At 41.6% G+C, this 21,300-nt stretch overlaps 1 protein-coding gene across 31 annotated transcripts in view; it reads right to left on the reverse strand.

The window, feature by feature from the left end:
* EPB41L3 (erythrocyte membrane protein band 4.1 like 3) overlaps positions 1 to 21,300 on the reverse strand; it is a 143,302-nt gene that overhangs the window by 48,574 nt on the left and 73,428 nt on the right. For 30 of the 31 annotated variants that reach the window (XM_056331813.1, XM_056331812.1, XM_056331810.1 and 27 more), the window contains exons 2-3: positions 17,877 to 18,076; positions 12,626 to 12,823 (exon numbers count right to left, since the gene is read on the reverse strand). In XM_056331813.1, coding sequence (XP_056187788.1) covers positions 12,626 to 12,823; positions 17,877 to 18,065 — 387 coding nt within the window. In that variant the 5' untranslated portion in view covers positions 18,066 to 18,076. The remainder of the gene's footprint in view (positions 1 to 12,625; positions 12,824 to 17,876; positions 18,077 to 21,300) is intronic. The other variant, XM_056331817.1, reaches the window with a different exon arrangement.

Here is a 21,300-nt window from a genome sequence, read left to right on the forward strand (position 1 = left end):
AATAACCATCATCTTCACTGCACAGCAACTGCAAGGTCAGTGCACCACAACAAATTGAAATTTCACCTCCCTTTCTGTTCAGTCAAGGAGCACTTCAAGATGAACAAGTATCACAGCTGTAGACCTGGATTTTAAATGGAAAGAGTTTGCATGTATCTTTCTGTGTGAATTCATATGCAAACACATTGCTGCTTTCCTTGGGAAAGCTGTCAAGCTGCCAGTGAGCAATGACACACTAGCACTAGCCTGGCGTAAACTCTGCACAATTACTGTAATAACTCTAGTTGGGCACGATCACTGGAAGGACAAACAGATTAGTATCATGAAATCCTGGTAGGAATAATTGGACTTTAACTGATGTTGAGGTTATCTGGTTCACATTCCTAATTAGCATTCGCACTTTCCAATGGATCTTAACAATGCACTGTATAAATGCGTGGGCTGGCTCTAGCCTTGCATGCTGTAATGTATTTTGGCATGTGGCTGTACTAACCTCTTCCTTTACCCCTATTCTTTCTGGTGGGCAAATACTAGCTATTTTTTTTAATTTATTTGCAACATGCATGATTAAAAAGATTGCAATTGTGTCCAGACCATTGATACTATTTCATTTTATTGTTTTGATTTAAACTGCATTTTGCACATTACTCTGGTCAACACTGGTTTCCGCACTGCACGGGCCACATGGTGGTCTCCTCTGTGCAAACATGAGGAAAACACCCATAAAAGTTAAGATGCATATGACAACAAATAACTAGCAATCACAAGGGGAAGTTTCTCCCTCTGCACGTTGCAACTTCTGCTGTCATTCTTGCAACACAAACAAATGTAAATAATTAACTGGTTGTCAGGAATACTTCGTACTCGCTGCAGTGAGCACTCTTGCCACAAATTCCCCCAGCTGAGTATCCAAGTTGCTGAATTCCAGCCTTCTGACAACACACTTTCTCATTCTTTCCTCATGAATTATCTAATTTACACAAACATATGCCCAATCCCAGGAAAAAAACCCAAACAAACCCAAAACATTACTTGCAGAAATAGTCATCACTTGCAAGCTAAAGTGTTCAAGTGCATGCAATCTTCCAAGATCTCTTTTGTATTGAGAACCCCATTTCTTGGGGAGGGATCTGAACATCACATATATGCCATAATTTAATATGCATAGGCAAATACGTACATACAAGTTTATAAGTGAATATTCAGTGTGGTCCCAAATGCAGAGGAGCTGCTGACCACACCACAGCACTTTTCCTTCTGTGGAGTCAGTCAGAAGTCCTAAATTCACGCAGCCATTCTGGTAAACAGCGCATTCTTATCAGTGAAAGAAATAAAAATCTACATACTATGACATTTTCCATGTTCTTTCTGAAAGAGTTTGAGCTGGTCAAGATACAAAGGGCTGAACTGAGAAATTCTAGAAGCTAATCAACTGCACTTCAGGCTAGAAAATTTCCAAAGAGGCAGAATGTGTTTTTTGAACAAACCTTGATTAAAAGGTGAAAAGAAATTAGCAGGTTTATTTTTTCCAAGAAAGATAAATGGGAGAATTCATTCCAAATAAGTTCAACTTCATTTCACTTCTATACATTTTTAATTTGCATTTTCAAGGGATTTGCTCTTGTACTGTTTACACTTCTCCACAGTTTCTCCCCACAAGGAAAAAAAGATGAGGGAGAAAAGTGACATAAGAGAAAAGAAACTGAATTTCTTCTGTCACAAATCACAAATCTGTCATTCCTTAATTGAAGTCCCCAGAAGGAATCTAGTGGGGACCATTCAGGAAGAAGAATAGGATGGACAATCTTTCCTGGAGTGTTGATTGGCAGAAAATCAGCAAGTTTTCCCCCGGTTTACTGAAGTACATCTTACAGATGACACATATAACTTGCAGGATGAATTTTATGCTTTTAAAAGCATAACATGACTTAACCACTAGAATTTAGGCCCCTACGTCCCCCTGCTGTGCTTGCTGAAAATGGCACCGGCAGTTCAAGAAATATCATCTGAAAGTTCAGTGTATTGACAGCAACGTTCTAGGCATTTTACAAAACATTTTTAAAGAAGTCACATCTGCTACAGACCAAGAACTTTGCTGAAGTTACTGTTACATCGTTGTACACCAAGGTTTGTACACCAAAGACAGTACTAAGATATACAGACTGACAAAGCAAACAAATACTCTACTCTGCTCCCCCACACTGACATAGAAAAGTTCAAGATAAAAGAAATTAACCCATTTGGTCTTTTTACTCCAACTATTTTACATATCTTAGGGAGAAATCTTGGGTTTGGCGTACACAGAGTATGAGAACATAACTATTCTGTGCATGGACATAATAGCCTCATCCAGTTTGTAAGCAGTTTGCCAGCACGTGTAGGAGATACTCAACAAGACCTTTCTGCCAGCCTTTCAGGTAGAAAAAAAACATTAATAAATACAGGCAATGAAAAAGGACAAGTTCAAAGCAAAGCGCATTCATTTTTCAGTTCTCAAAAGGAAGTACCATTTAATCTTTTACATACTTCAGTGGTAAACAGCCTTTAGAAATGTCACAGGTCAGAATTCCAAATACAATCTGCTGAATAAACAATTTAGCCAAATGCAGGAAGAACTAAGAACTAGGTAATTTCAGAAAGATTTAGCTGAATAAAAGCTGTGTTAAAAATATATTCACATTGAAAAATAAAGTATTTCATACAAGGAAATGCTTTTCCTGAAAGCTACATGCCCACACAAGGTCTCCACATGTTCTATTTGTTTATTAACTTTTTAATGTGTGAACCTGCATATACATCCCAATAGATGACTAATATATTCTAATAGTTTGAAATAAAAACTGCAATAGTACTTCACCTATCTCTGCTTTTTAATTTAGAACTCTATCCCATACTGCTCTGCACATATAAATGAACGCCACATAAGAAAACTTACAGTGGACTAGAAGGTATTTTGACATATGGTGATGGCTGATCATTTTCTTTGTATCCCTGCCCTCCCCCCCCAGTACAATTAATTTAACAGCTTATTGACATTTATCGTAGTACAGGGCATACAAATGTATTATCATTCCTGGAAATAACCTTTTCTGACACCTAGATATTTAATACAAACATTTAGATAAATACATAACAATTTATGCTACAGTTGCAGACCTGCAGCAAGTGACAATGACATTGTATAACATGACATAGTTTTTATCGGGGGCAACCTTCTTTAATGCTGTTTGAGCTCGCAATCCTAAAAAGCCAGCACTAATCTAAAAAAACCCAGGGAACTGCTAAATCCCAGTAAGAAGATTGGTGACCTAGTCCCGATTCTTGGCATCAAACCAAGTTAGGGTTTTTGCCTTCTACATCAGCAGCAGAGATCACACCAGCACTGGCATCATATGAACCCTGAGCATACAGATGTGTGCGCTACACAGCTGGCATGCTAAGGAAAAAAGTGGGCACTTTGTTCACGGCAATGCAAAGCAGCAAAAGGGGACAGCTGAGAAATCACAAATACTCTGGAGTGTGTCTTTATACGTGGAAGCACAACAGCCACGGCTGCATGTGCACAACAGACACAGAAATAGCTGTCAAATGTGATGATTATCAAAAACTTGGACATCCCAAGTGCATCAGCAGAACTCATACAGTAAAAATTGAGATCTGCTTACAAGCACAACTCTCTGATAAAGCAAAAAAACAGTGGATACTATTTCCCAAACAGTAGTTCAATTCTCAGCACATTGATTAGTCTCACAGATTTGCTAAATCCTGACATAAAACAGTAAAAACGTATTCCATGATTTTGGAGGCTTTTCAACAGAGTAAGCACGCCCTTTGCTCAGCTTTCTTGAGAAGGCAGATTGTTTGGGCTTGGATTTTAACTAGACGTGCAGTTATCGGTTGGCTTAATGCCTCCTGATTGCTCTACCACCTCCTGCAAGACACTGCGGCAACTCAGGCGGGTCCCTGGGGATTCAATACAGCAGTTGAAGCTTTCCAGTGGGGGTTATAAATGCAAGTATTTTCCTTACTCTACCAATACTCGGATGAGCTCCACAAACACTCATCTCTTCTGTGTAACTGCAACCTATGCACAAGCCTAGCACCGGCACAGTAAGGGAAACTAACCACTGCCTGTAACATAAATAGTTACTGGCACATATCAGAAAAAATCAACCATAAACATTTTGTTTATTTTCAGCTGAAAAAAGCTCTACTGTCAACATAGTCCGATTTACAGACTAATCTTGCCATATGAATTTAAAAGCCACGGAGCTCTTCCTGACCTACATTGCTGGGCTGGAGTGAAAAAAATAAACCAGCCACACAGAAACTGTAGCACAGAAAGATGCTCTTGAGGCAGGAGAGACAGCACAATGATCGGGCTTTAGGATTTGGGGTACCTTAGACAGTATCACACCATCAGTGCTGGGGTTGTCAAGAAAAATAATGTAGTCTGTTCTAAAGCTACATCCAAGCTACATCCACTTAAGATCAAAACCATTTCTGCCAGAGCAAGATAAACCATCACAGACCTCGCTGCCTGTCAAAGCTTTGCTTTGCAAGCAGGTATTTCCTCACCACCCAGTCCCATCTCTGATATTTTGTTCGCTGTATCAACACAGGGATAAGAAAATATAAAAGCAGGCCAGCAAACATTGCATGGGCCTCAGCTGGAAAAAAACCCCACAAACATATGAGGGGTTAGGATTTTATATGACAGCTAATATTTTTAAGGGACGATAATAAAGTGAACATTTACTTAGTTTTGGTCTGGAAACAGCAACTCTAAGTGTTATGAGGACAGTGCCTGTAAAATGGGAGCAACGAGAAACAGAGTTGGAGATGAATTCAGATGGCTCAGTTGGGAGCTGGAGCATGTAACAGGCACTTGAGTAACACAGAAACAGGGCAGGAACATGACAAAATGCAGGGAGGCTTGGTAGAAGCATGACTGGGCAGTGCCATGGAAATCAGCAACTTCTCTGGAAGGATGGGCATTGAGTAGAGGGTGGAATAGACACCTTGTCCAGAAATAGGAGGAAGCTTTAAAATCTGAGCATCCATTTGGAGAAGGGAAAAGGGCAAGCAAAGCCATTCATCCACTGTTTGTGATTTATATTCCAGTAGTGCTTCAAAATGCATGCAAAGGTTGGGTGCTGGCTGAACCAGGCACCCCAGTAAGAAGCAGCAGGCTCTCTAGGGTGAGGACCACCCCCGGGCAATGAGCCTGGAGATGACAAACGTGGAAGGGCTGACACAGTTTCACCCTGGTGAGGCCATCAGCAAGGATGATGACAAGGATAGGACTCCTGGACCCAGCAGACCTCCACCTGTCTGCACAAAAAGTCAGTGAAAGATCATCCTCTCCTGGGCTCTTGCAAAGAGGTTAAACAGCAAAAAGCCTTGCAGTACCTGGCTTTGTGCATGACCAAAAAGTTTTCTTAAAACTTCGACAGATGGAGAACAGGCTCCTGTGGTCTGGCTCACGTTCAACTGGTGCACCAAGGGGAGGGAACTGGAGGCAACATTTCACTAGGAAGTTTTCAGCTGATCATTTATTCCCTAGAAAACTTGGTTTCAGGGCAGCTGGAACTGTTTGTCAATGTAGGTCAACCCCTCTCAATAATTTTCATCATTATGAAAAATGGCTGGTGCCTCCAGAGTATCAAAATTAAGACTTTTGTCTGCTAAACCCATCATTTCACTGCCCAAATAGTTTTCAGGATCTATTAACGAAAGGCAAGAGATAACAAAAAAAAATTGTGTGTGTCCTTGCCATATCCATTTTCTGCATCTAGTCCTGTTATTATTTTAAACTTTTGGCATTTATTTTGATTGTGACCATGTCCTCTGCTGTACCAAAAGGTAGAATTTAATGTCCAACCTGTTGTTTACTCTGTATGACATCTGGAAGAGTGACTTGGTTTCAATTCTTGGTCCTCCTTCAGTATCTGTAAAATACTTGCATATTAACTGGATGAACTACAAGAGACCCCATCTAATTGCTCAGTTGGGTTTTCTTACTAAGGCTGTAAGAGACCCTTTTCCCTGAATACCGCACAGGCCACATGTTCTCAGCTGCGAGGACCTGCAGGGGAGCTGAGCCTCTCCTGGTGAGGAGGAAATGCCCTAGCCCCACAACTGCCACCTGGCATCCTCCCTGCTCCTTGTAGGGTTTCCAATAGGCTTTGCTCAATCTGAAGTGACTTTTTTTGATTTAGATTTCTTTAGCTTCAGTAAAATAATAATAATAGTAATAATAATACTACTATTAATAATAATAGTATTAATAATGAAAACAACCACCACCACCACTACTAAAAGGGGAGCCCAAACACTTTTATTTCTGTTTCAATTACCAAACTGAAGCAAAAAACCTTGTTCCGCTGAGGCTCACAGCTGATTAGCAGGAGCTGGACAGTATCAGTATTGATTTCCATACTGTCATGCTTCCTGACAAGTATTTTAACTCATAAAAAGCTGCCTACAGTACTTGGATAAAGTGAGCCAGAAGAGTTGTATATTAACTCTATTCAGCTGGAACATACTCAGGCAGTACTCGGACCCCTACTGACATGTGTCAGGTAACATAGATCTTAACTAAATCCCCTGGCTAATCTAAGTCAGCCCTAATTAGTGGGTTTGGGGACAGAAAACATTCTGCATAACAACAATGATGCATCTCAAGCCAGTCACATTTACTGAAACATGTCCCAGGGAAGGAACAGAAACCTAAAACAAAGCTCTTTGTATTAAATTAACTGAAATGTTAGCAAGGAGTAGGTCAAAAGGAGAAGACTTAAAAAAATTCCTTCTTGCATTCAGTAATCGGTTCCACATGTAAAGCCATTTGCAAGGGACTGTGAAATTTGTTAAACAATTAAAATGTGCAGGGGGTAACTGAAACTATATCCTTCAGAAAGCAGAGTGCATCTTATTACAGAAGTTTCCTTCCTGACCTTGAAGCCTACCTCAGAACGCATGAGAAATTCAATGTTATTACCCTCCTTGTGTGGAAGTGGTGCACAGGTCCATGCTGGAAGAGCTCCTGGGGAAGGGTTAGCTCGGACGCTGCATGGGGAGGGGGACATGGGGGCCAGGCATTCCCCCACGGCCCTACAGAAATGCAGAAGGGTTTTTCCTCTACAGGTAGCCTTGCAAGCCAGGAAAAGGAAGACATGCAGCATTGAAGTCAGCCACTGCTCTCCTTAATTTCTGGCAGTGCTGGCAAGGCAGAAATAAGTCTGCTTGTTCTCTATTCTTCAAGCCTGTCCTACAACCAAATTTAACAATTTATTTTTTAAGGAAGTGTCTGTGTACTCTAACTTTTTAAGAGGAAAAAAAACATGTGAAATGCCATATTCCAACCTACTTGAGAATGCATTTATTTCATGCCCATTTTGTGTCCAAAAAGGAGTTTCAGCACAGGCTTGTGTAGGGCAAAGGGACCACCTGTTCACTCCAACCTCCCTCTGCCCATGTTATAAACCCTGGTTTCAAATGTACGGAAATAAAACTTCCACCATTCCAACTCAAGTGTGCTACTCTGAAGTCACCCAAGGATGCAGGGAAACCCATTAAGAAAACGGTGTCTCCATCAGGGAGGCCGCCGCCCGAGGTTCATCACAAAGGCATAGCGGTAGCTACAGCACCAGACACCCAGCTACTACCCAGGTTCCAGCAGCAGCACCACTGAGAAAACTGGAGGAAAAAAACCACCAACCCCAAACATTGTATTTTCACCAGTCCCCTCCTCCCCAGCTGACCCCCACCCACTAAGAAGAGGGGATACCAGTAATGCTTTCTGAGGTGTTGGCTTCCCTTGTGCTCTGCAGCCTATCTGACTCCCACGGCAGCACACTCTAGGATGCAGTGCCGCAGCGATGCCACAGACAGGCTGCCGGGGAAACATTTGTTTTCATTTACTGGTGTCCTGCACGATAAGAAAGTATTAGCGGGTACAGGAATGAAGAAAGTGTATAAATTACCAATGGGCTCAGACAGCTGAGTCTTTGAAAATGAAATGTAATTATTTTACCATTTATTTAGACTCGTTATGTTAGAGCTTTCTGATCTCACTTTGCGATTAATAACATGTATACATTTAGAACAGAAATGAAGGCAAATTCCAACCTGTTTTAGGAAGACACTTCAAATTAGGCTACATGTAAGGTAGAAGATGACAGCTGGTTCCACTTGCATCTTTTAATTAAAATGCAGTAGTCTAGATAACAGAAAATTGAGAGGGGGCAGAGAGAGGGAAATAAATCCTACAAATAGCGCAATTGTACTATAGCACTTGAAAATCCTTACTTAAAGTGGAAGGAACCCAGAAATGTTCTTTCTGTTTGTTTTCTTGTATCTCAGGAAAAACCTGAATTAGTGCATTCATTATCTTTTTTAAGGTTATCTGAAATTAATTTGCAGTCTTGGATCTTCCTTTATCTTTGGTTCTTCAAACCAACAAATGCAGAGTATAGCCTGCTTAACAGAGAAGTCTTCAGTACCCTTTCTGCAGTGCAGGTTTGGCCCTATCTGCGGATTTGGCCGCTTTTGACAAAAAGTATCTCTGATGCTGATGCTGGCTGGGAGAAGGCAATGAAGAGCCCAAGAAGAACCACTTCCAGCGGGGGTGGACATCTGGGTAGAAACCACCACTCACCATTCCACTGAGCGGACTTCACCGACTCCTGTGACTGCGCGCCCATTAGAAACCTCCAGCTTCTTCATGACACGGGAGAACTGCTTAGCTTAGTGTTTTTCTCTGACAGAGTACCAGGGACAATCTCAGTGTATAGCAAACACTTCTGCTCCAAAAGCCAACGGCTGTCCCTGGGACAGGCAAAGCACCATTAGGTGGCCATCCCACCTCTGAAAGGAAACACCCTGCTTAAGGAAGCCCACCGCTACTGCCTGTATGCTTCCAGGTGAGAGTGGCTGTACAGATGGTATCACTTCTGCTTTATGGTTTTGGAGGAGGACGAATGAACAGGTTGGGTTACCTACTTAACCTGGTTTTGGCTTCTTAACATCTTACTGCATGACAGACTTTCTGGGTCAGGACACATACAGCACACAGGCAGTAACACTGTAAGGGCTCAAGAGAAAGCTTTTACCTGGCATTTGCTTAAGATCCTTTCACTGAAAGGACACCACATTAGATGAGCCACTGTTAACATCAGCTTTGAAGTTAGCTCCATGACATTTTCCCTTGTAGCTACATCTCATACAGTATGAAAAACTCCTGGCGTCACAAATGCAAAGTACTGAACGTGAGAGAGACTGAAAAATACAGCAGAAGGGAGTGAAGAGGCTCAGCATTAAATATGGAATAAGAAAGAGGGGCTTCTGAAACAAAGGACATCAAGAGGATAATGGAGTAACCAAACCTGCCTCAGAAGCATCTCAATCTGTGAGTACGTGCTATTTCGGCTGTCAGGTTATTAACTGGATGAACACATAATTGATAACCTTTAGGTTGTGCTCTACTTGAGAGCAATAAGCTCCTTTAAATGCTATTAATATTTAACATATATAAAAGCATTTCTCATTTGCAAAGCACTCTACAGAGTAACTGATGGATTTGATAACAATCCCCAATTCCCAGACTAGGGAACACAGTTCTGAAGGGGTGAATAACTAGCCCACGTCCAAATCAAGAGTCACTGACAGAGCTGTTATTCTAGCTCAAAATTAGGTTTCTGAGTTTCTGGTCCTTCTAGATTATACGGCTTAGTAGCCTTCAGTGGGTAGAGCCATGACACACAGACAGAGCTGGAAGACAGAGGCTGACAATGGGATAACATTTCTGACTCATCACCAATTGTCACATCCCTACCCTGGGCCACTGTCCACACTGAAATATTCAGTTAAGTGGGTTAAACACAAGGAGTGGAAATATTAAGTATTTCATTGCCATGTGTTGTCCACCCCTCTCCCCTTTCTTTTAAGGAATTAATCTTGGAATATTTTTTATTTACTGACCTCCACAATATTGTTAGGTCTTCCAATATATTTTTATTTGTTTATATATATGTATATATATGTACATTTTTCCCCAGTTTCAAGGGATTCAGCAAGTTCACTTGTAGGTGATACTTAAAACATTACAGCATTTTTCTGCAATGTGACAGATTATTTCTCAGGTTGTAGCACTGAGCTGCTGTGAAATAGCCACAGTACTTTATTACCCAGAATTACTGTAGGAGAACTTAACCTTCAGCCTCCTACACAGTTTCTGAAGTGTCTTCTGAGACAGACCCTCAGACTCCCTGCCCTAATAACTCCCTCTGTATATACTTTGTTTTCATGGGAGAAAAAGCACAGTGAAAGTCACATCATTTCTTTTGGCTGGACACAGCACCCTTTTGCTGCGGCTGAACTTTACAGACATGGGAAGTGGACTCCCCTATCAAACATTCCCACTGGCTGGAGTGGGCTGTGCCAGACAGGTACCTGCAGTTGCATCCTCAATATGCACAATATATTGACAATACCACCTAAGAAGGATGGAAAGTCTGGATCTTCCATTTAAGGTATGTAAATGCATGTATCACTCCAGCTGCAATTGTTCCCTGAAATATTTGTGCCTCCTAACCAACTTCTGTTTCAACAACACCCAGTGGTCTTCTCATCACCATAGCCTTACAGCTTTGTCATTGGGGGATTCATCCTTCTACAAACTCTATTCTCATCAATATTATATTCTGCCTAGGGAGTCTGATCATCTTAGAAGCATATAAAGTGATTATTGATGACAGTCAATACAATTTCAAAATATTTCAGCAGTGTAAGTAGAAAAAAATGCATACAAAATTTATACTGGACATTATTACAGAGCTGTTCAAAACTTGCAAAGCAGAGAAACCTGACAGGCAGTAAAACATGATGGCTTCTATACACTAGCATTTTGACACTTCAACTCCAGCAGAGTCCAAGTTTCGTGAAAAAGTGAAACTTCCTAAAGTAAAGTATTATTCACATAATCTTTTTGCATAAATGGAGGCCTAAGAAATCTCCCTTTCTGCTCCATCTCATATTCTCATAAAGCTCAGCCTGCTAGACAAGATTTCCATAGAAATCCTATTTGGTAAAATTTGCTTGATTGTATTCCAAAAAGTGACTCACATTTTACAACCAAGTGGCAAAGGCTGAAATGAGTTTGACTCTTTCCATCAAAGCTAGTATTAGTCATTCTTCCAGCTTAACAGTTTGCACGCTATCCTTGACAGACAAAACTCAGACTGCAGGTCAAGAAATTACAATTTTATAGTCACAAAGTATGTGGCCAGATAGCTGTCACCAGACTGAAGGAAACAACAAAGGACTCGGCCAGTGAAATCTGAAGATACTCAACAGCATAAGCGCTAAGTTGCTGGAAGTGCTGTCAAATCGCAGCTCCTGTTTGCAGGTAACACCTAGCACAGCAAAATTTGGCCCAAACTCTGAAGTGGCAGATCAGTAAAAACCATAAAGTTCTTCCCTGCCACTCTCCAAAGCACTTAAAAGGAGAGCGGCTGGAGGACGCAAGCACGGAGTGCGATCTGATTGTAAAGGCATCGGGACTTGGCTCCCAGTCAGGTACTCCCTTCCTCCGCCCTCTCTCCTTCTTCGTGTTCCTGCATGTTCCCCTTTCAAGCCTACAGAGTATTCCACCTCTACCTTTATATTCTGCCATTCTCCCCAGGTGTTTTTTCTTCTCGGCGGCACCCCACAGTTGCCCAAAGGAGGGCTGGCTTTGCCGAACACTCCAACGGCCCCTTCCCCTCCTGCCGGCCACTCGGCCAGGGCTCAGCCGTGCCTCATGTGCACGGCCTCCTAAGCATGGCCTCAACAAGGTTCAGGACAGGCTGCTCCACCGTCCAAATACCACCTCAGTAATGACAGCTGAACGGAGCAAGGAGTCCACTCAGAGATGCTGAATTTTCTCACTTTCTGCTTCTCTGTGACCTTCTGGAGTTGAAGGCAAGGCCTCCTCTTAGCACGGGTCTGCCTGCAGGCACAGACTGGTTCCTAAGTGAGAGTGCAGCAAAGACCACCACTCCCCAAAGTAGGCTCCTGGCAGAGTCCCAGCAGGGAAGGCGAGTCTTCTTACAGAAAACCACGAGCAACTTTCTTCCAGTAATGTTTAGACACAGTTATGATTCAGAGACATCATGGAGAAGCACATAAAACTCCCCACTCTCGCTGCTATTTGCTCCTGACATTTCCCCCACCTCCCCTGAGCATCTCTCATGTCCCTACTGATCTCACAATTATTGTTTGGACAGTGACTCAACATGAGTCTCCACTCAGCAGAGCACCAAGAAAAAGCAAAGCCCGATGAGATCAAAACCCTTCATTTTTTATGGGCTTTGCTGCCCATAATTCATTTTCTGCATTCTGTTGTGGCCTGTGTTGACATAAAATTAATCCAAAGTCTCTGGCTGTTCCAGGGACTGCTCACAATCCCTTACCCAGCTCAAATCTCTGCAACATCTTTAACCTCCAGAGAAAACAACTGAAGCATCTCTGTGCTTGGCGCTGCTGAAATATCACGACACTCATTCTTTTGCTTAAATTAGGGATTTAATTTCAACTATTTTCCTCCAGACCAGATGAAAAACAAAGACAAAAAGCAATTTACCTCTACTTCACAGGCATATTCCGATCCATCCAGGAGTGTCACTTTGCACTGCATATTTTTCGGCTTCTTGACGATCTTTAGAGGAGACTTGGAAAGTTTGCTTGACGATGATCTTTGAGAGAGCTTGTCGTCTTCTAGCTGCTGGTATTCCAACTGTTTTGCACTCGCTGCAGCAAACTCCTGTTCTTTGTCTGTAGCCTATAAAGAGAAAGAAAAAGACTTTTTGAAGTGATATTAACCAATCATGCCATGCAGTAGAGTATGCACCCTACACCCAAGCATTTAAATGAGCATTTAAGGTGGGGTTTGAATGAGAAAGCCCCTGATGCAGGACAGAGTCTTCTTTATCTATTGGAAAGGCTTCCCACATTCCTCCCAGCACTCCCTCCTCACTTCAAGATGTACACAATATCCCTGAAAGGAGAGCATGCATAAAAATATTTCAGGCTTCTGCAGTTTCCCTAGGCAGAAAATCCCACTTGGACTTCTTGGACCTATTTTTTTGGTCTGTTGGAAATGCTGAATAATTGGTAAATGCTGTGATTAACAGATATTCCTACAGTTTCTTGATGCTACTTTTAAGTATTGTACCTATTCAATTGTATGATGCTTCCATGGTGTCACACAGAACAGGAAAAGAACATCAGGGTTGCACTAATTTTGCTGTCAGTAAGGAAACAGTCCCCTGAATGAGGGCACGGATCCCTCTGTGACAGTGTGAATTCACAGGGGAGGCTGACATGCCTGGGACAGCAAAAGGCTCCCCAAGTGTCTGAGCAAAGGGTTAAAAATCCAGGATGGAAGTGAGGGGCCAAACAGCTTTCATGTCCAGCCCGCTGGCTAATGAATGATAAACACAGGATGAGAGGCTGAATTTTGCTCTCTGCAGATGCCCGGTAATTCTGGCGAGAAGTAGGTGCTATTTGAAAGACAAATACACTGTAGGGAAAAGGGGCAAGAAGAAACAACTGTGGTTACTTTTGCTTGGGTTTATCTGAGGGTCAGACTATTTGAAGAGTTCCTGTAATGCAGCACAGCCGTGGTCCTCTCCATGGCGCTAGATGAAAGCCAGAACAGCCTTACAGCACTTCACTCTTCCTAGCAACAGCACTGTGCCACAGTCATTACCCTCCTCATCAGCTATGCCCCTGACAGTCTCCAAACAAAACCTCAACAGGCGTGCAGTAATACCTAAGCTAAAGCTTAAATAAAATAAAAATAACATTATTCTCTTATCTCACTACAAGGAAGAAAAAATAACTGTTTTGGCTCTGAATGATTTCAGTGTAATAAGCAGCAAGCAATTGTTGGAAATATATCGTAAATTAATCCTCTATGTCTGTTTCCATTCACTGTATGTAAAAAACCTTCATGAGAATGGAGCAAATCCATCCAAAAGCTTTAATCTGCTTTGAGACCAGAACAACCTTGCATCGTATAGCCAGCAACGACAGCGTACCACTCAATCACAGGGAACCTTCCCCGACAGATTTCATACAAACAAGCCATATGCTTCCACTCTGCCTCGGGGTGAATGGGGAAAACAGGAGTTTGGAGTTGGCTGCACTACCAACAGTGCCATCTCCCATCAAAGCCCCAAGAAACTGCAAAGAGGCAACTGCAAAAAGACCCCACGGTTCTCCTTTCCCTGCAAGAGAGGACACAGCAATGGTCTCCTGGGCTTCCCTGGGTGGGGAGACTAGAAGAAAGTGGGGCTAGAAAGATGAAAAAGCAATAGGTGATTTCAGAATCCACCTCATTCCCTGAGCTGTGGATCTTCTTCCTCAGGAGCAGCCCAGCACCAGCCAGCTCTTCCCCCACCTAGCTCAGAAGCTGAGGACTTTCTCCTTCCAGCACTTGGACACCAGCTCCATGTCTGGATGTCAAGGTCCTCACATACCTTGAAGGCTGGCGAGAGATGAAGGCACAATGTATGTCAGTGGATTAGCTGTTCGCTGAGCATTTAATGCTGACAGCGGCTGTGACGAAGGGGGACAGTCCCCTCAGGCTCACAAAAAGGCTTGAGGCCAGCTACCCCTCTACCACGACCGTGGCCAGCTGGCAAGTGGTCCAGCCTAGCGAAAAACGAGACTGAAGATGTCTCTGTGAAGAGCTGTGCTGCTGCTGATGGACAGAGGGGCTCTCTGATTTCTGTATGTTTTGTTAAAGAAATCTGCAAGGGCAGGTGCACATGCACTTGTGTGGGTGCAAAAGTAATTCCTGTGCTGGAAAAAAATATGCTGTCTTATCTGGTGGCTCACTGGATTTCTCATGTGAGAGTTGGCACTTCACGCCAACAAAAAAAAGACCAAACAAACAGAAGCATGTAATTAATCTTTTTCAAGAAAACATGAAAGCTGCTTGAAAGATAAGCCCACAACAACAAGGGCACTCAGCAGCCATTTAAATTTTAGGAGCATCTTCTGCCCACAAACAATTCCTATGAATCCTAACAGATTGGCGATTATTTTCCTTCACGAAGACACTTAGTATCTCAAGACTACAGCAGACATTTGCTTATTTCTAAAAAACAGTACTGATGTTATTTTGGTTTTTAAGGTTCCTGTCTACAGTAAGATCAGGGGAATGTGTCTAGGTTAAAATCATACAAAGGGTTTTCTCTCATTTGTCTGAAGAATAAAACATGCCAAGAACTATTAGAGAAGATCCCCCAAACTATGCTGACATTTTCAGGCACTGAAGTACTTTCAGACTGTATTAAGCCTCTTCTTCCTAAAGAAATCTGACATCCTGGTATCTAGAAAAAAAAAGTGGCCAGTGAAAAACCCATGCACTCAGTGAATTATTTCTACCTCGGCAAGCATAGCTGTATTTTCTCCTAAATTCTCCAACACACTTCTGTGCTGTATTTTAGCAGTATTTTCAGTGTTGTGGACTAAATTATAGGGCAGCACAAGCTGCTTCAAGGTTTGTGTTTTCTGAGCATAAGCTCTCTCATCTCTGTCTATATTACTGTGCCTTACTACAACACATGAAGGGGTATGTTCAAGCCTTCTGAAGCTAGACCCCCTGCTCAAAACAAGCCTTTGGAGTCACAGGATTCAGCAGTAATGATCTTTGATGCTTCGCAGCTTCTCACTGGGGTGTGAAGTGATATTACCAAGCTTGCACAATGTGTGAATCCCATCTACTTATGGCAGTTGCTCAGAAAAGTTAGTGCCCAACCCATGTGATGCCTTCTTGCTCTTTTTCAACAAGACAGGAATGCAGGAAGATAGTAAGATTGCATTATCATACCTGATAGGAAGGATTAATTTCTCTACTAGCTGCTAATCTCAACATGAAGAAGCCTTTTTGTCTTCATTAAAATGTTCTTCTTGTGTGCGTACAGAATGACAACCGAAAGTCACTGTCATGGATTGGCAATTTAAATCTTTCTTCCCAAGGTTCTCTCACATGTGTGATTGCAAAAATCATCAACTTCTACACCGCGATTACAGACACAAGAGAGAAAATTTACTCCTTCAATTTGGGGCTTTTAAAATTATACAATTGCTAATAGCTCTGTCTTTTAGTGCTTTGTTTAAGTGGTTCTTTCCTGTGATACAGACACTTAAGCCACTACAAAATATACTAGGCAGATCACTGCAGCTGGATTTGGCAGTCAGCTTACAACAGCAATATTTGGATTCAGGTGGGTAATCTCAATGGGAAGGTCTCACATATCCCTTCACTAACCCAGTTCTTCTATCAAGGCTTCTGCAGACACTGGCTCACAGGTGACCTTTGGGAAAGGAAAGGTTCACACAGAGCATCTCAGGTCTCCAGACACACCCCCATAAACACAAACAAACAAACAAACAGATTTGTTGCCTACGGGTTTTTTTTGTGGTTATTTTGAGGCTTGTTTTGGTTTGGGTTTTTTTATTATGAAAAGAAACTTGGGCAGAAAGCTTACTGAAGATGTTTGGAAGAACAAAATTAGTAATACCTATGCCTAGGCCTGACAGAATCACACTTAAAATTAATGATCAGTTTGTGCAGCACCTTTCTCTTTTGGACAAGCAGCCCTGCCTCTCTTCCCCAAAATGCAATTTCTGACCTATTTCGGAAACTATAATTTTCCCATCATCGGTGGATGTGGGAGCAAGAGCAAAGAGGTCTTTGGTGGGTACACAGTGAGGCTGATCAAGGGTTATTGACAGTTAACAATAAAAAAAGCAGTTCTTCCAATGGTTGATCTTCAATAGCGATGAACACTAGAAATCCTACCCTGTCACATTTGTTGTCCCAAGCATTTAGGTAACGTACCTCTAAATGAGGGAGACACAAAAATACTTTGTATCTGAAATTGCTTACACCCCCATTTCTTCTGCACCAACTGCAAGTTTGGGCTGTAGCTCTGTGGAAAAAAGCTTAAAATCCAAGACCACAGCCAGCTCCAAACAGCTTCTACAGGAGTACTCACACTGATTTTAGGTAATGCTTTACATCTGCTTGCTTCACCAGCACTGTCTCCCAACTAGGCAAAATTACGGGACTCCAAACAATCTGAATTTTTCAAAAGGTGGAGGAGGAGTTAGACTGACTCATTCTGCTCTTCAAAGGTGCATGTGAACAGGGGGGGTCATAACCTTACGGAGCTAAGTGTTGTGATTTGTAGGTATCCCATTAATTGTGTATCACTTACCCATGAAGAACGATGTCTGTTAATCCTGTTGACTGGAAATTATTAACAAGAAAAAAAAAAAAGCAGCTTCTGCAAATTTAGTAAGTGCAACAATGAACCAAATGGAAAAGCATGTGATAGCTCTTCTGAAACCTATTACATGAGTAGTTAAAGTAATTATAATGCAGTCATTTCAGAACTATGAGAAGCTTAAGGGACAACTGATTCTTCATGGCTCACACATCAGACAAGGAAGCATGAAATCAGTTTTCGGCAGGTGTCGAAGAAGAAATGAACTCTGAAAACATTTTCAGCTTCTTAAGAATTGGCACTGTTTGCTACCTAATGCAAATGCAAGATCGAAGATGCTTCCTTATATTTAAGCACTGGCGGCAGAAAGACTTGACATGAATTTCAAACCATTCTGTGCGAGAACTATCATTTTTTAAATGCTAAAGACAAACCAGTCAAGATCTACAGCATCACACTAAGCAGCCCTCCGTGTGTATCTGAATAGACATTTCCACTCCTAACACACCAGCCTTGTTATTTCCCAGGAGCCGTAAAAGCAGGCATGTAGCTAGTTGTGTGCAGTGAGCATACATGCACAGGCTCCCTTACCTGCTCCTTCTTCACTGGCGTGCTGTGGGCTGCCACAGCCGAGAACTGCTCGAGCGCGTTTTGATGCTCTTCGCTCGGCTGCTGCTGCTCCTGCGGCTGGGTCTCCGCTGCCCCTTGCTGCGCAGCGCCCTCCTGCTGATCCTGCTCTTTATCCTTGGACTCAGAGTCCGATCCTGATTCTGTAGTCATGGTTGGTTATTCTGTAAGAGAAGGTGAGCAGACTTACTGAGTACAATCTCATAAATGCGAATTTGTAAGCTAGGCTTAGCGATTGGAGAAACACCGCGTGCAAAGTTTTAGTCTTAATATGCTCAAGACTTTAAAACTAAAGTGGCTGTCACGCTGGCCCAATGAGGATCCCAAGGAACGCTTCCCTGGTGCAAAATAACAGGTCTAAATCCATCCGTACTCTAAGGGAGAGCGTGTTGCCATAAAATCTTATTCTACATCATAATATACAGACATCACAGGTCTTATGTTCAAGTTAAATATAGACATACAGTTCTACATAGTTCGTAACTCATAAAAGGAGAGTAACACAATGAGAAAAGCTTGTGTGATGGAGTGCCCTAAACCCAACACAACTCACTGCATTTTGGGTTTCTAAACCATGTGTAAACTTTTGAAAACATTCAAATTTTTGATCTTTACATTGAAGTCAACAGGACTTGAACTCCTAGCACCTGCACTCCCTTTTGTAAATGGACTCAGGTACTTTTGAGCTTCCAGGCAACAGATATACTAGAAACACCTGAAGTGGGCCCACCAACATCAGTTCAAATGTACAACTGTCTTCACGCCCAATTCTGTCCTTCCTGCTTGAATTCATCCATGTCTGCTACTTCTTTCTAAATGCTAGAGCACCCAAAAGATAAATACTTCATTAAGTCATTCTAAGAGTTAGATTTAAAGTGATTATGACTTTCCTTGAACGTGAAAAGTTTATGTTTGAACTTTTTACAGTACTAAATCAAATGAAAATATTAGCAATATTCATTCAAAGTCTTAACTATTTCAATTAAATAGTTTTGTTACAAATAGATAGTTGGCACCCAATTCTCAAACCACATACAAGCAAAACCCAACTTAAAAAAAACCCTGTGATTTTGTATCAAAACAAGGATTTGAAAAAGCAGACTGTGCCAGTTCAGCAAGGAGAGTGTGCTTTTATGTTTGTTACTCATACACTCTTATCCTTGAGCATTTTGCTTTTAAGCAGCTTGAATACAAACCAGCCTGGTGCAATCTATTTCTGTTTATCATCAGTCCATGATTTCTTTAACCTGGTAACCATAGCTACTATGTAATTATAAGCAGTTCCACAGAATATACATCTGCTAATTCATCTGCTAGAAGGTCACCATCAACTCTTCACATACACTACAATGTTTACTAGTAGAAGCAGGTTTACGGAAAATCACAAAAAAGTACAGTTGTTTTTTTTTTCCCCCCCCATTTAAATGCTTAATAAGCAACACTGCTCGACAGAAAATGTTTTAAATGAGGCCAATTACTGTTTTAAAACTCATTTACATATTCTGCACTTTCAAGGCTAAGTTCTCCAGTGAATACACGGCTCTGTACAGCAAGCAAGTGCACAGCATTCAGCCTCTGCCCATTTTTTGCGCTGCATGTGAGGATGGGCGTGCACGTTCCTCCCTCCTGCATGCCAAAACAGCACGAGAAAGAAGCGGAACTAGAAAGCATACATGGCAGATTTATGCTTCAGGCCACATTCTCAAAGCACTACCATATGACACACTTGTTTAGGAATACATCATAAATTTCTACACTCAAACTGGAACAGCTATTTCAAAAATACCTTTTAAAATTTATTGTTTAACAAATGTTCATCAGCATCTACAAAAAGCAATAATTAACTCATGCCTATTAAAACGTGACAGTCAGAAAGGCATTCTTCTAAGCAAGCTTCAGATGTCCACATCTGAGATGGTCACTTTAAACGCAGAGGAGAAAACCAGATGTTTCAGAGAGCGCTTCACCTGACCTATTTTAGATGCCTGCTTTAAGCTGAAATAAATCACAACTTGGACAACTTTGTCTGACTCACTAGGAAGAAAGCCTAAACAAGTTCCTCCAAAAGTAGATCAAACCAACCCATCCTCCCATTTTCAGTCCTGTTAAACACCGGGTTTTGTACACTTTAAAAATTAAATTGCAGAACAATGTTAATCTCTCAGAGTTTTGTTTTGCCCATCTGTCACATCAACGTGAAATACATTCTTCATCTGGTGCTATTACAGTTGCCTTGCTTTAAAAGCACCCAGGTCCCCACAAACTTCGTAAATTTTTTCCCTTGCTCTCAAAACCATGTTTTGTACAAGTATATGAAGATATGAAATGCAAACTAATCAAATAATTCAATAAAATCAAACTATGTATTTGAATTTCCCCCCAGAAATTATTAATTAGGAAGTAACAAAAAGCTAACTTACAGCTACAAAAATCATCGCTCAAACAACACCAAACAGCAGAGATGACCAATACAAAGTGTAATGCATGGAAGCTGTAGAACAAAGTCTTTTTTGCCCCCTCTTTATACAAGTAAGAGCAGTAAATAGAAAGGAACTGTCATACTTGCTGTTGGAAAGAGTCAGCACAAGTATCTTGAGGCATTAATCTATATAGGATCAGATTGCCAGCTGATAAACATCAGAAGCCTGCCTTCCTTCAGCCACCATCACTGCCTCTCTGGAAGCTCATTTCTGCACCCTGTATAGCTTCTTTCCTAATTATCATTTTTATCCTGGCTGTTCTTGAGCATGGACACACGGCCATTTAAATTAGCCCCATAAAACACAACTTCATGTAGCAGGAGATGAAAACAAGTTTTACTCTTCTTGCCAGTTATTACCTTGCATCTCAAGGAACAACAAATGTGATTCTTAACTTCTTCTGGGACAGTCCCACATGAAGCTGAGCCTTACCACACTGTGAGTTACTCTCTGGGACACGTTTTCTCTCCAGTTACACGAGTCCTGGCTTGCTCTAAGAGTGCTTTATTAGAAAACTTTTGGTGCGTTATCAAATATTTTAGTATAAGCAATTCCCTGGATACAATATTCCTGTCATTAGTCAGACAGCAGATGGATTTAATTAACCCAGGGTTACCCATTTCCAAATGTCTTCCTTATTTCCCTTTGCATACAATATGTTTAATAACAAATACGGAGAACAAAACACTATTGATTTCACACTGCTATCTTACAGACATAAACAGAAGCAAAGCAAACAAATTTTGAATCCGATTTTTTTTAACAGACTCTTCAGACGACTGTATCAGGATTTATCTCACTTCAGCTAGTGCAGGTTGAAAATACCTAAATTACAAGGCAGAAAACCTTCTCTCAGTGCTAACCAGCAGGTTGTTTTGCCTTCCTCAGCAAACAGCTGCTTATACAAA

Source organism: Falco biarmicus, chromosome 3, assembly GCF_023638135.1.
Source record: "Falco biarmicus isolate bFalBia1 chromosome 3, bFalBia1.pri, whole genome shotgun sequence".
NCBI lineage: Eukaryota > Metazoa > Chordata > Aves > Falconiformes > Falconidae > Falco > Falco biarmicus.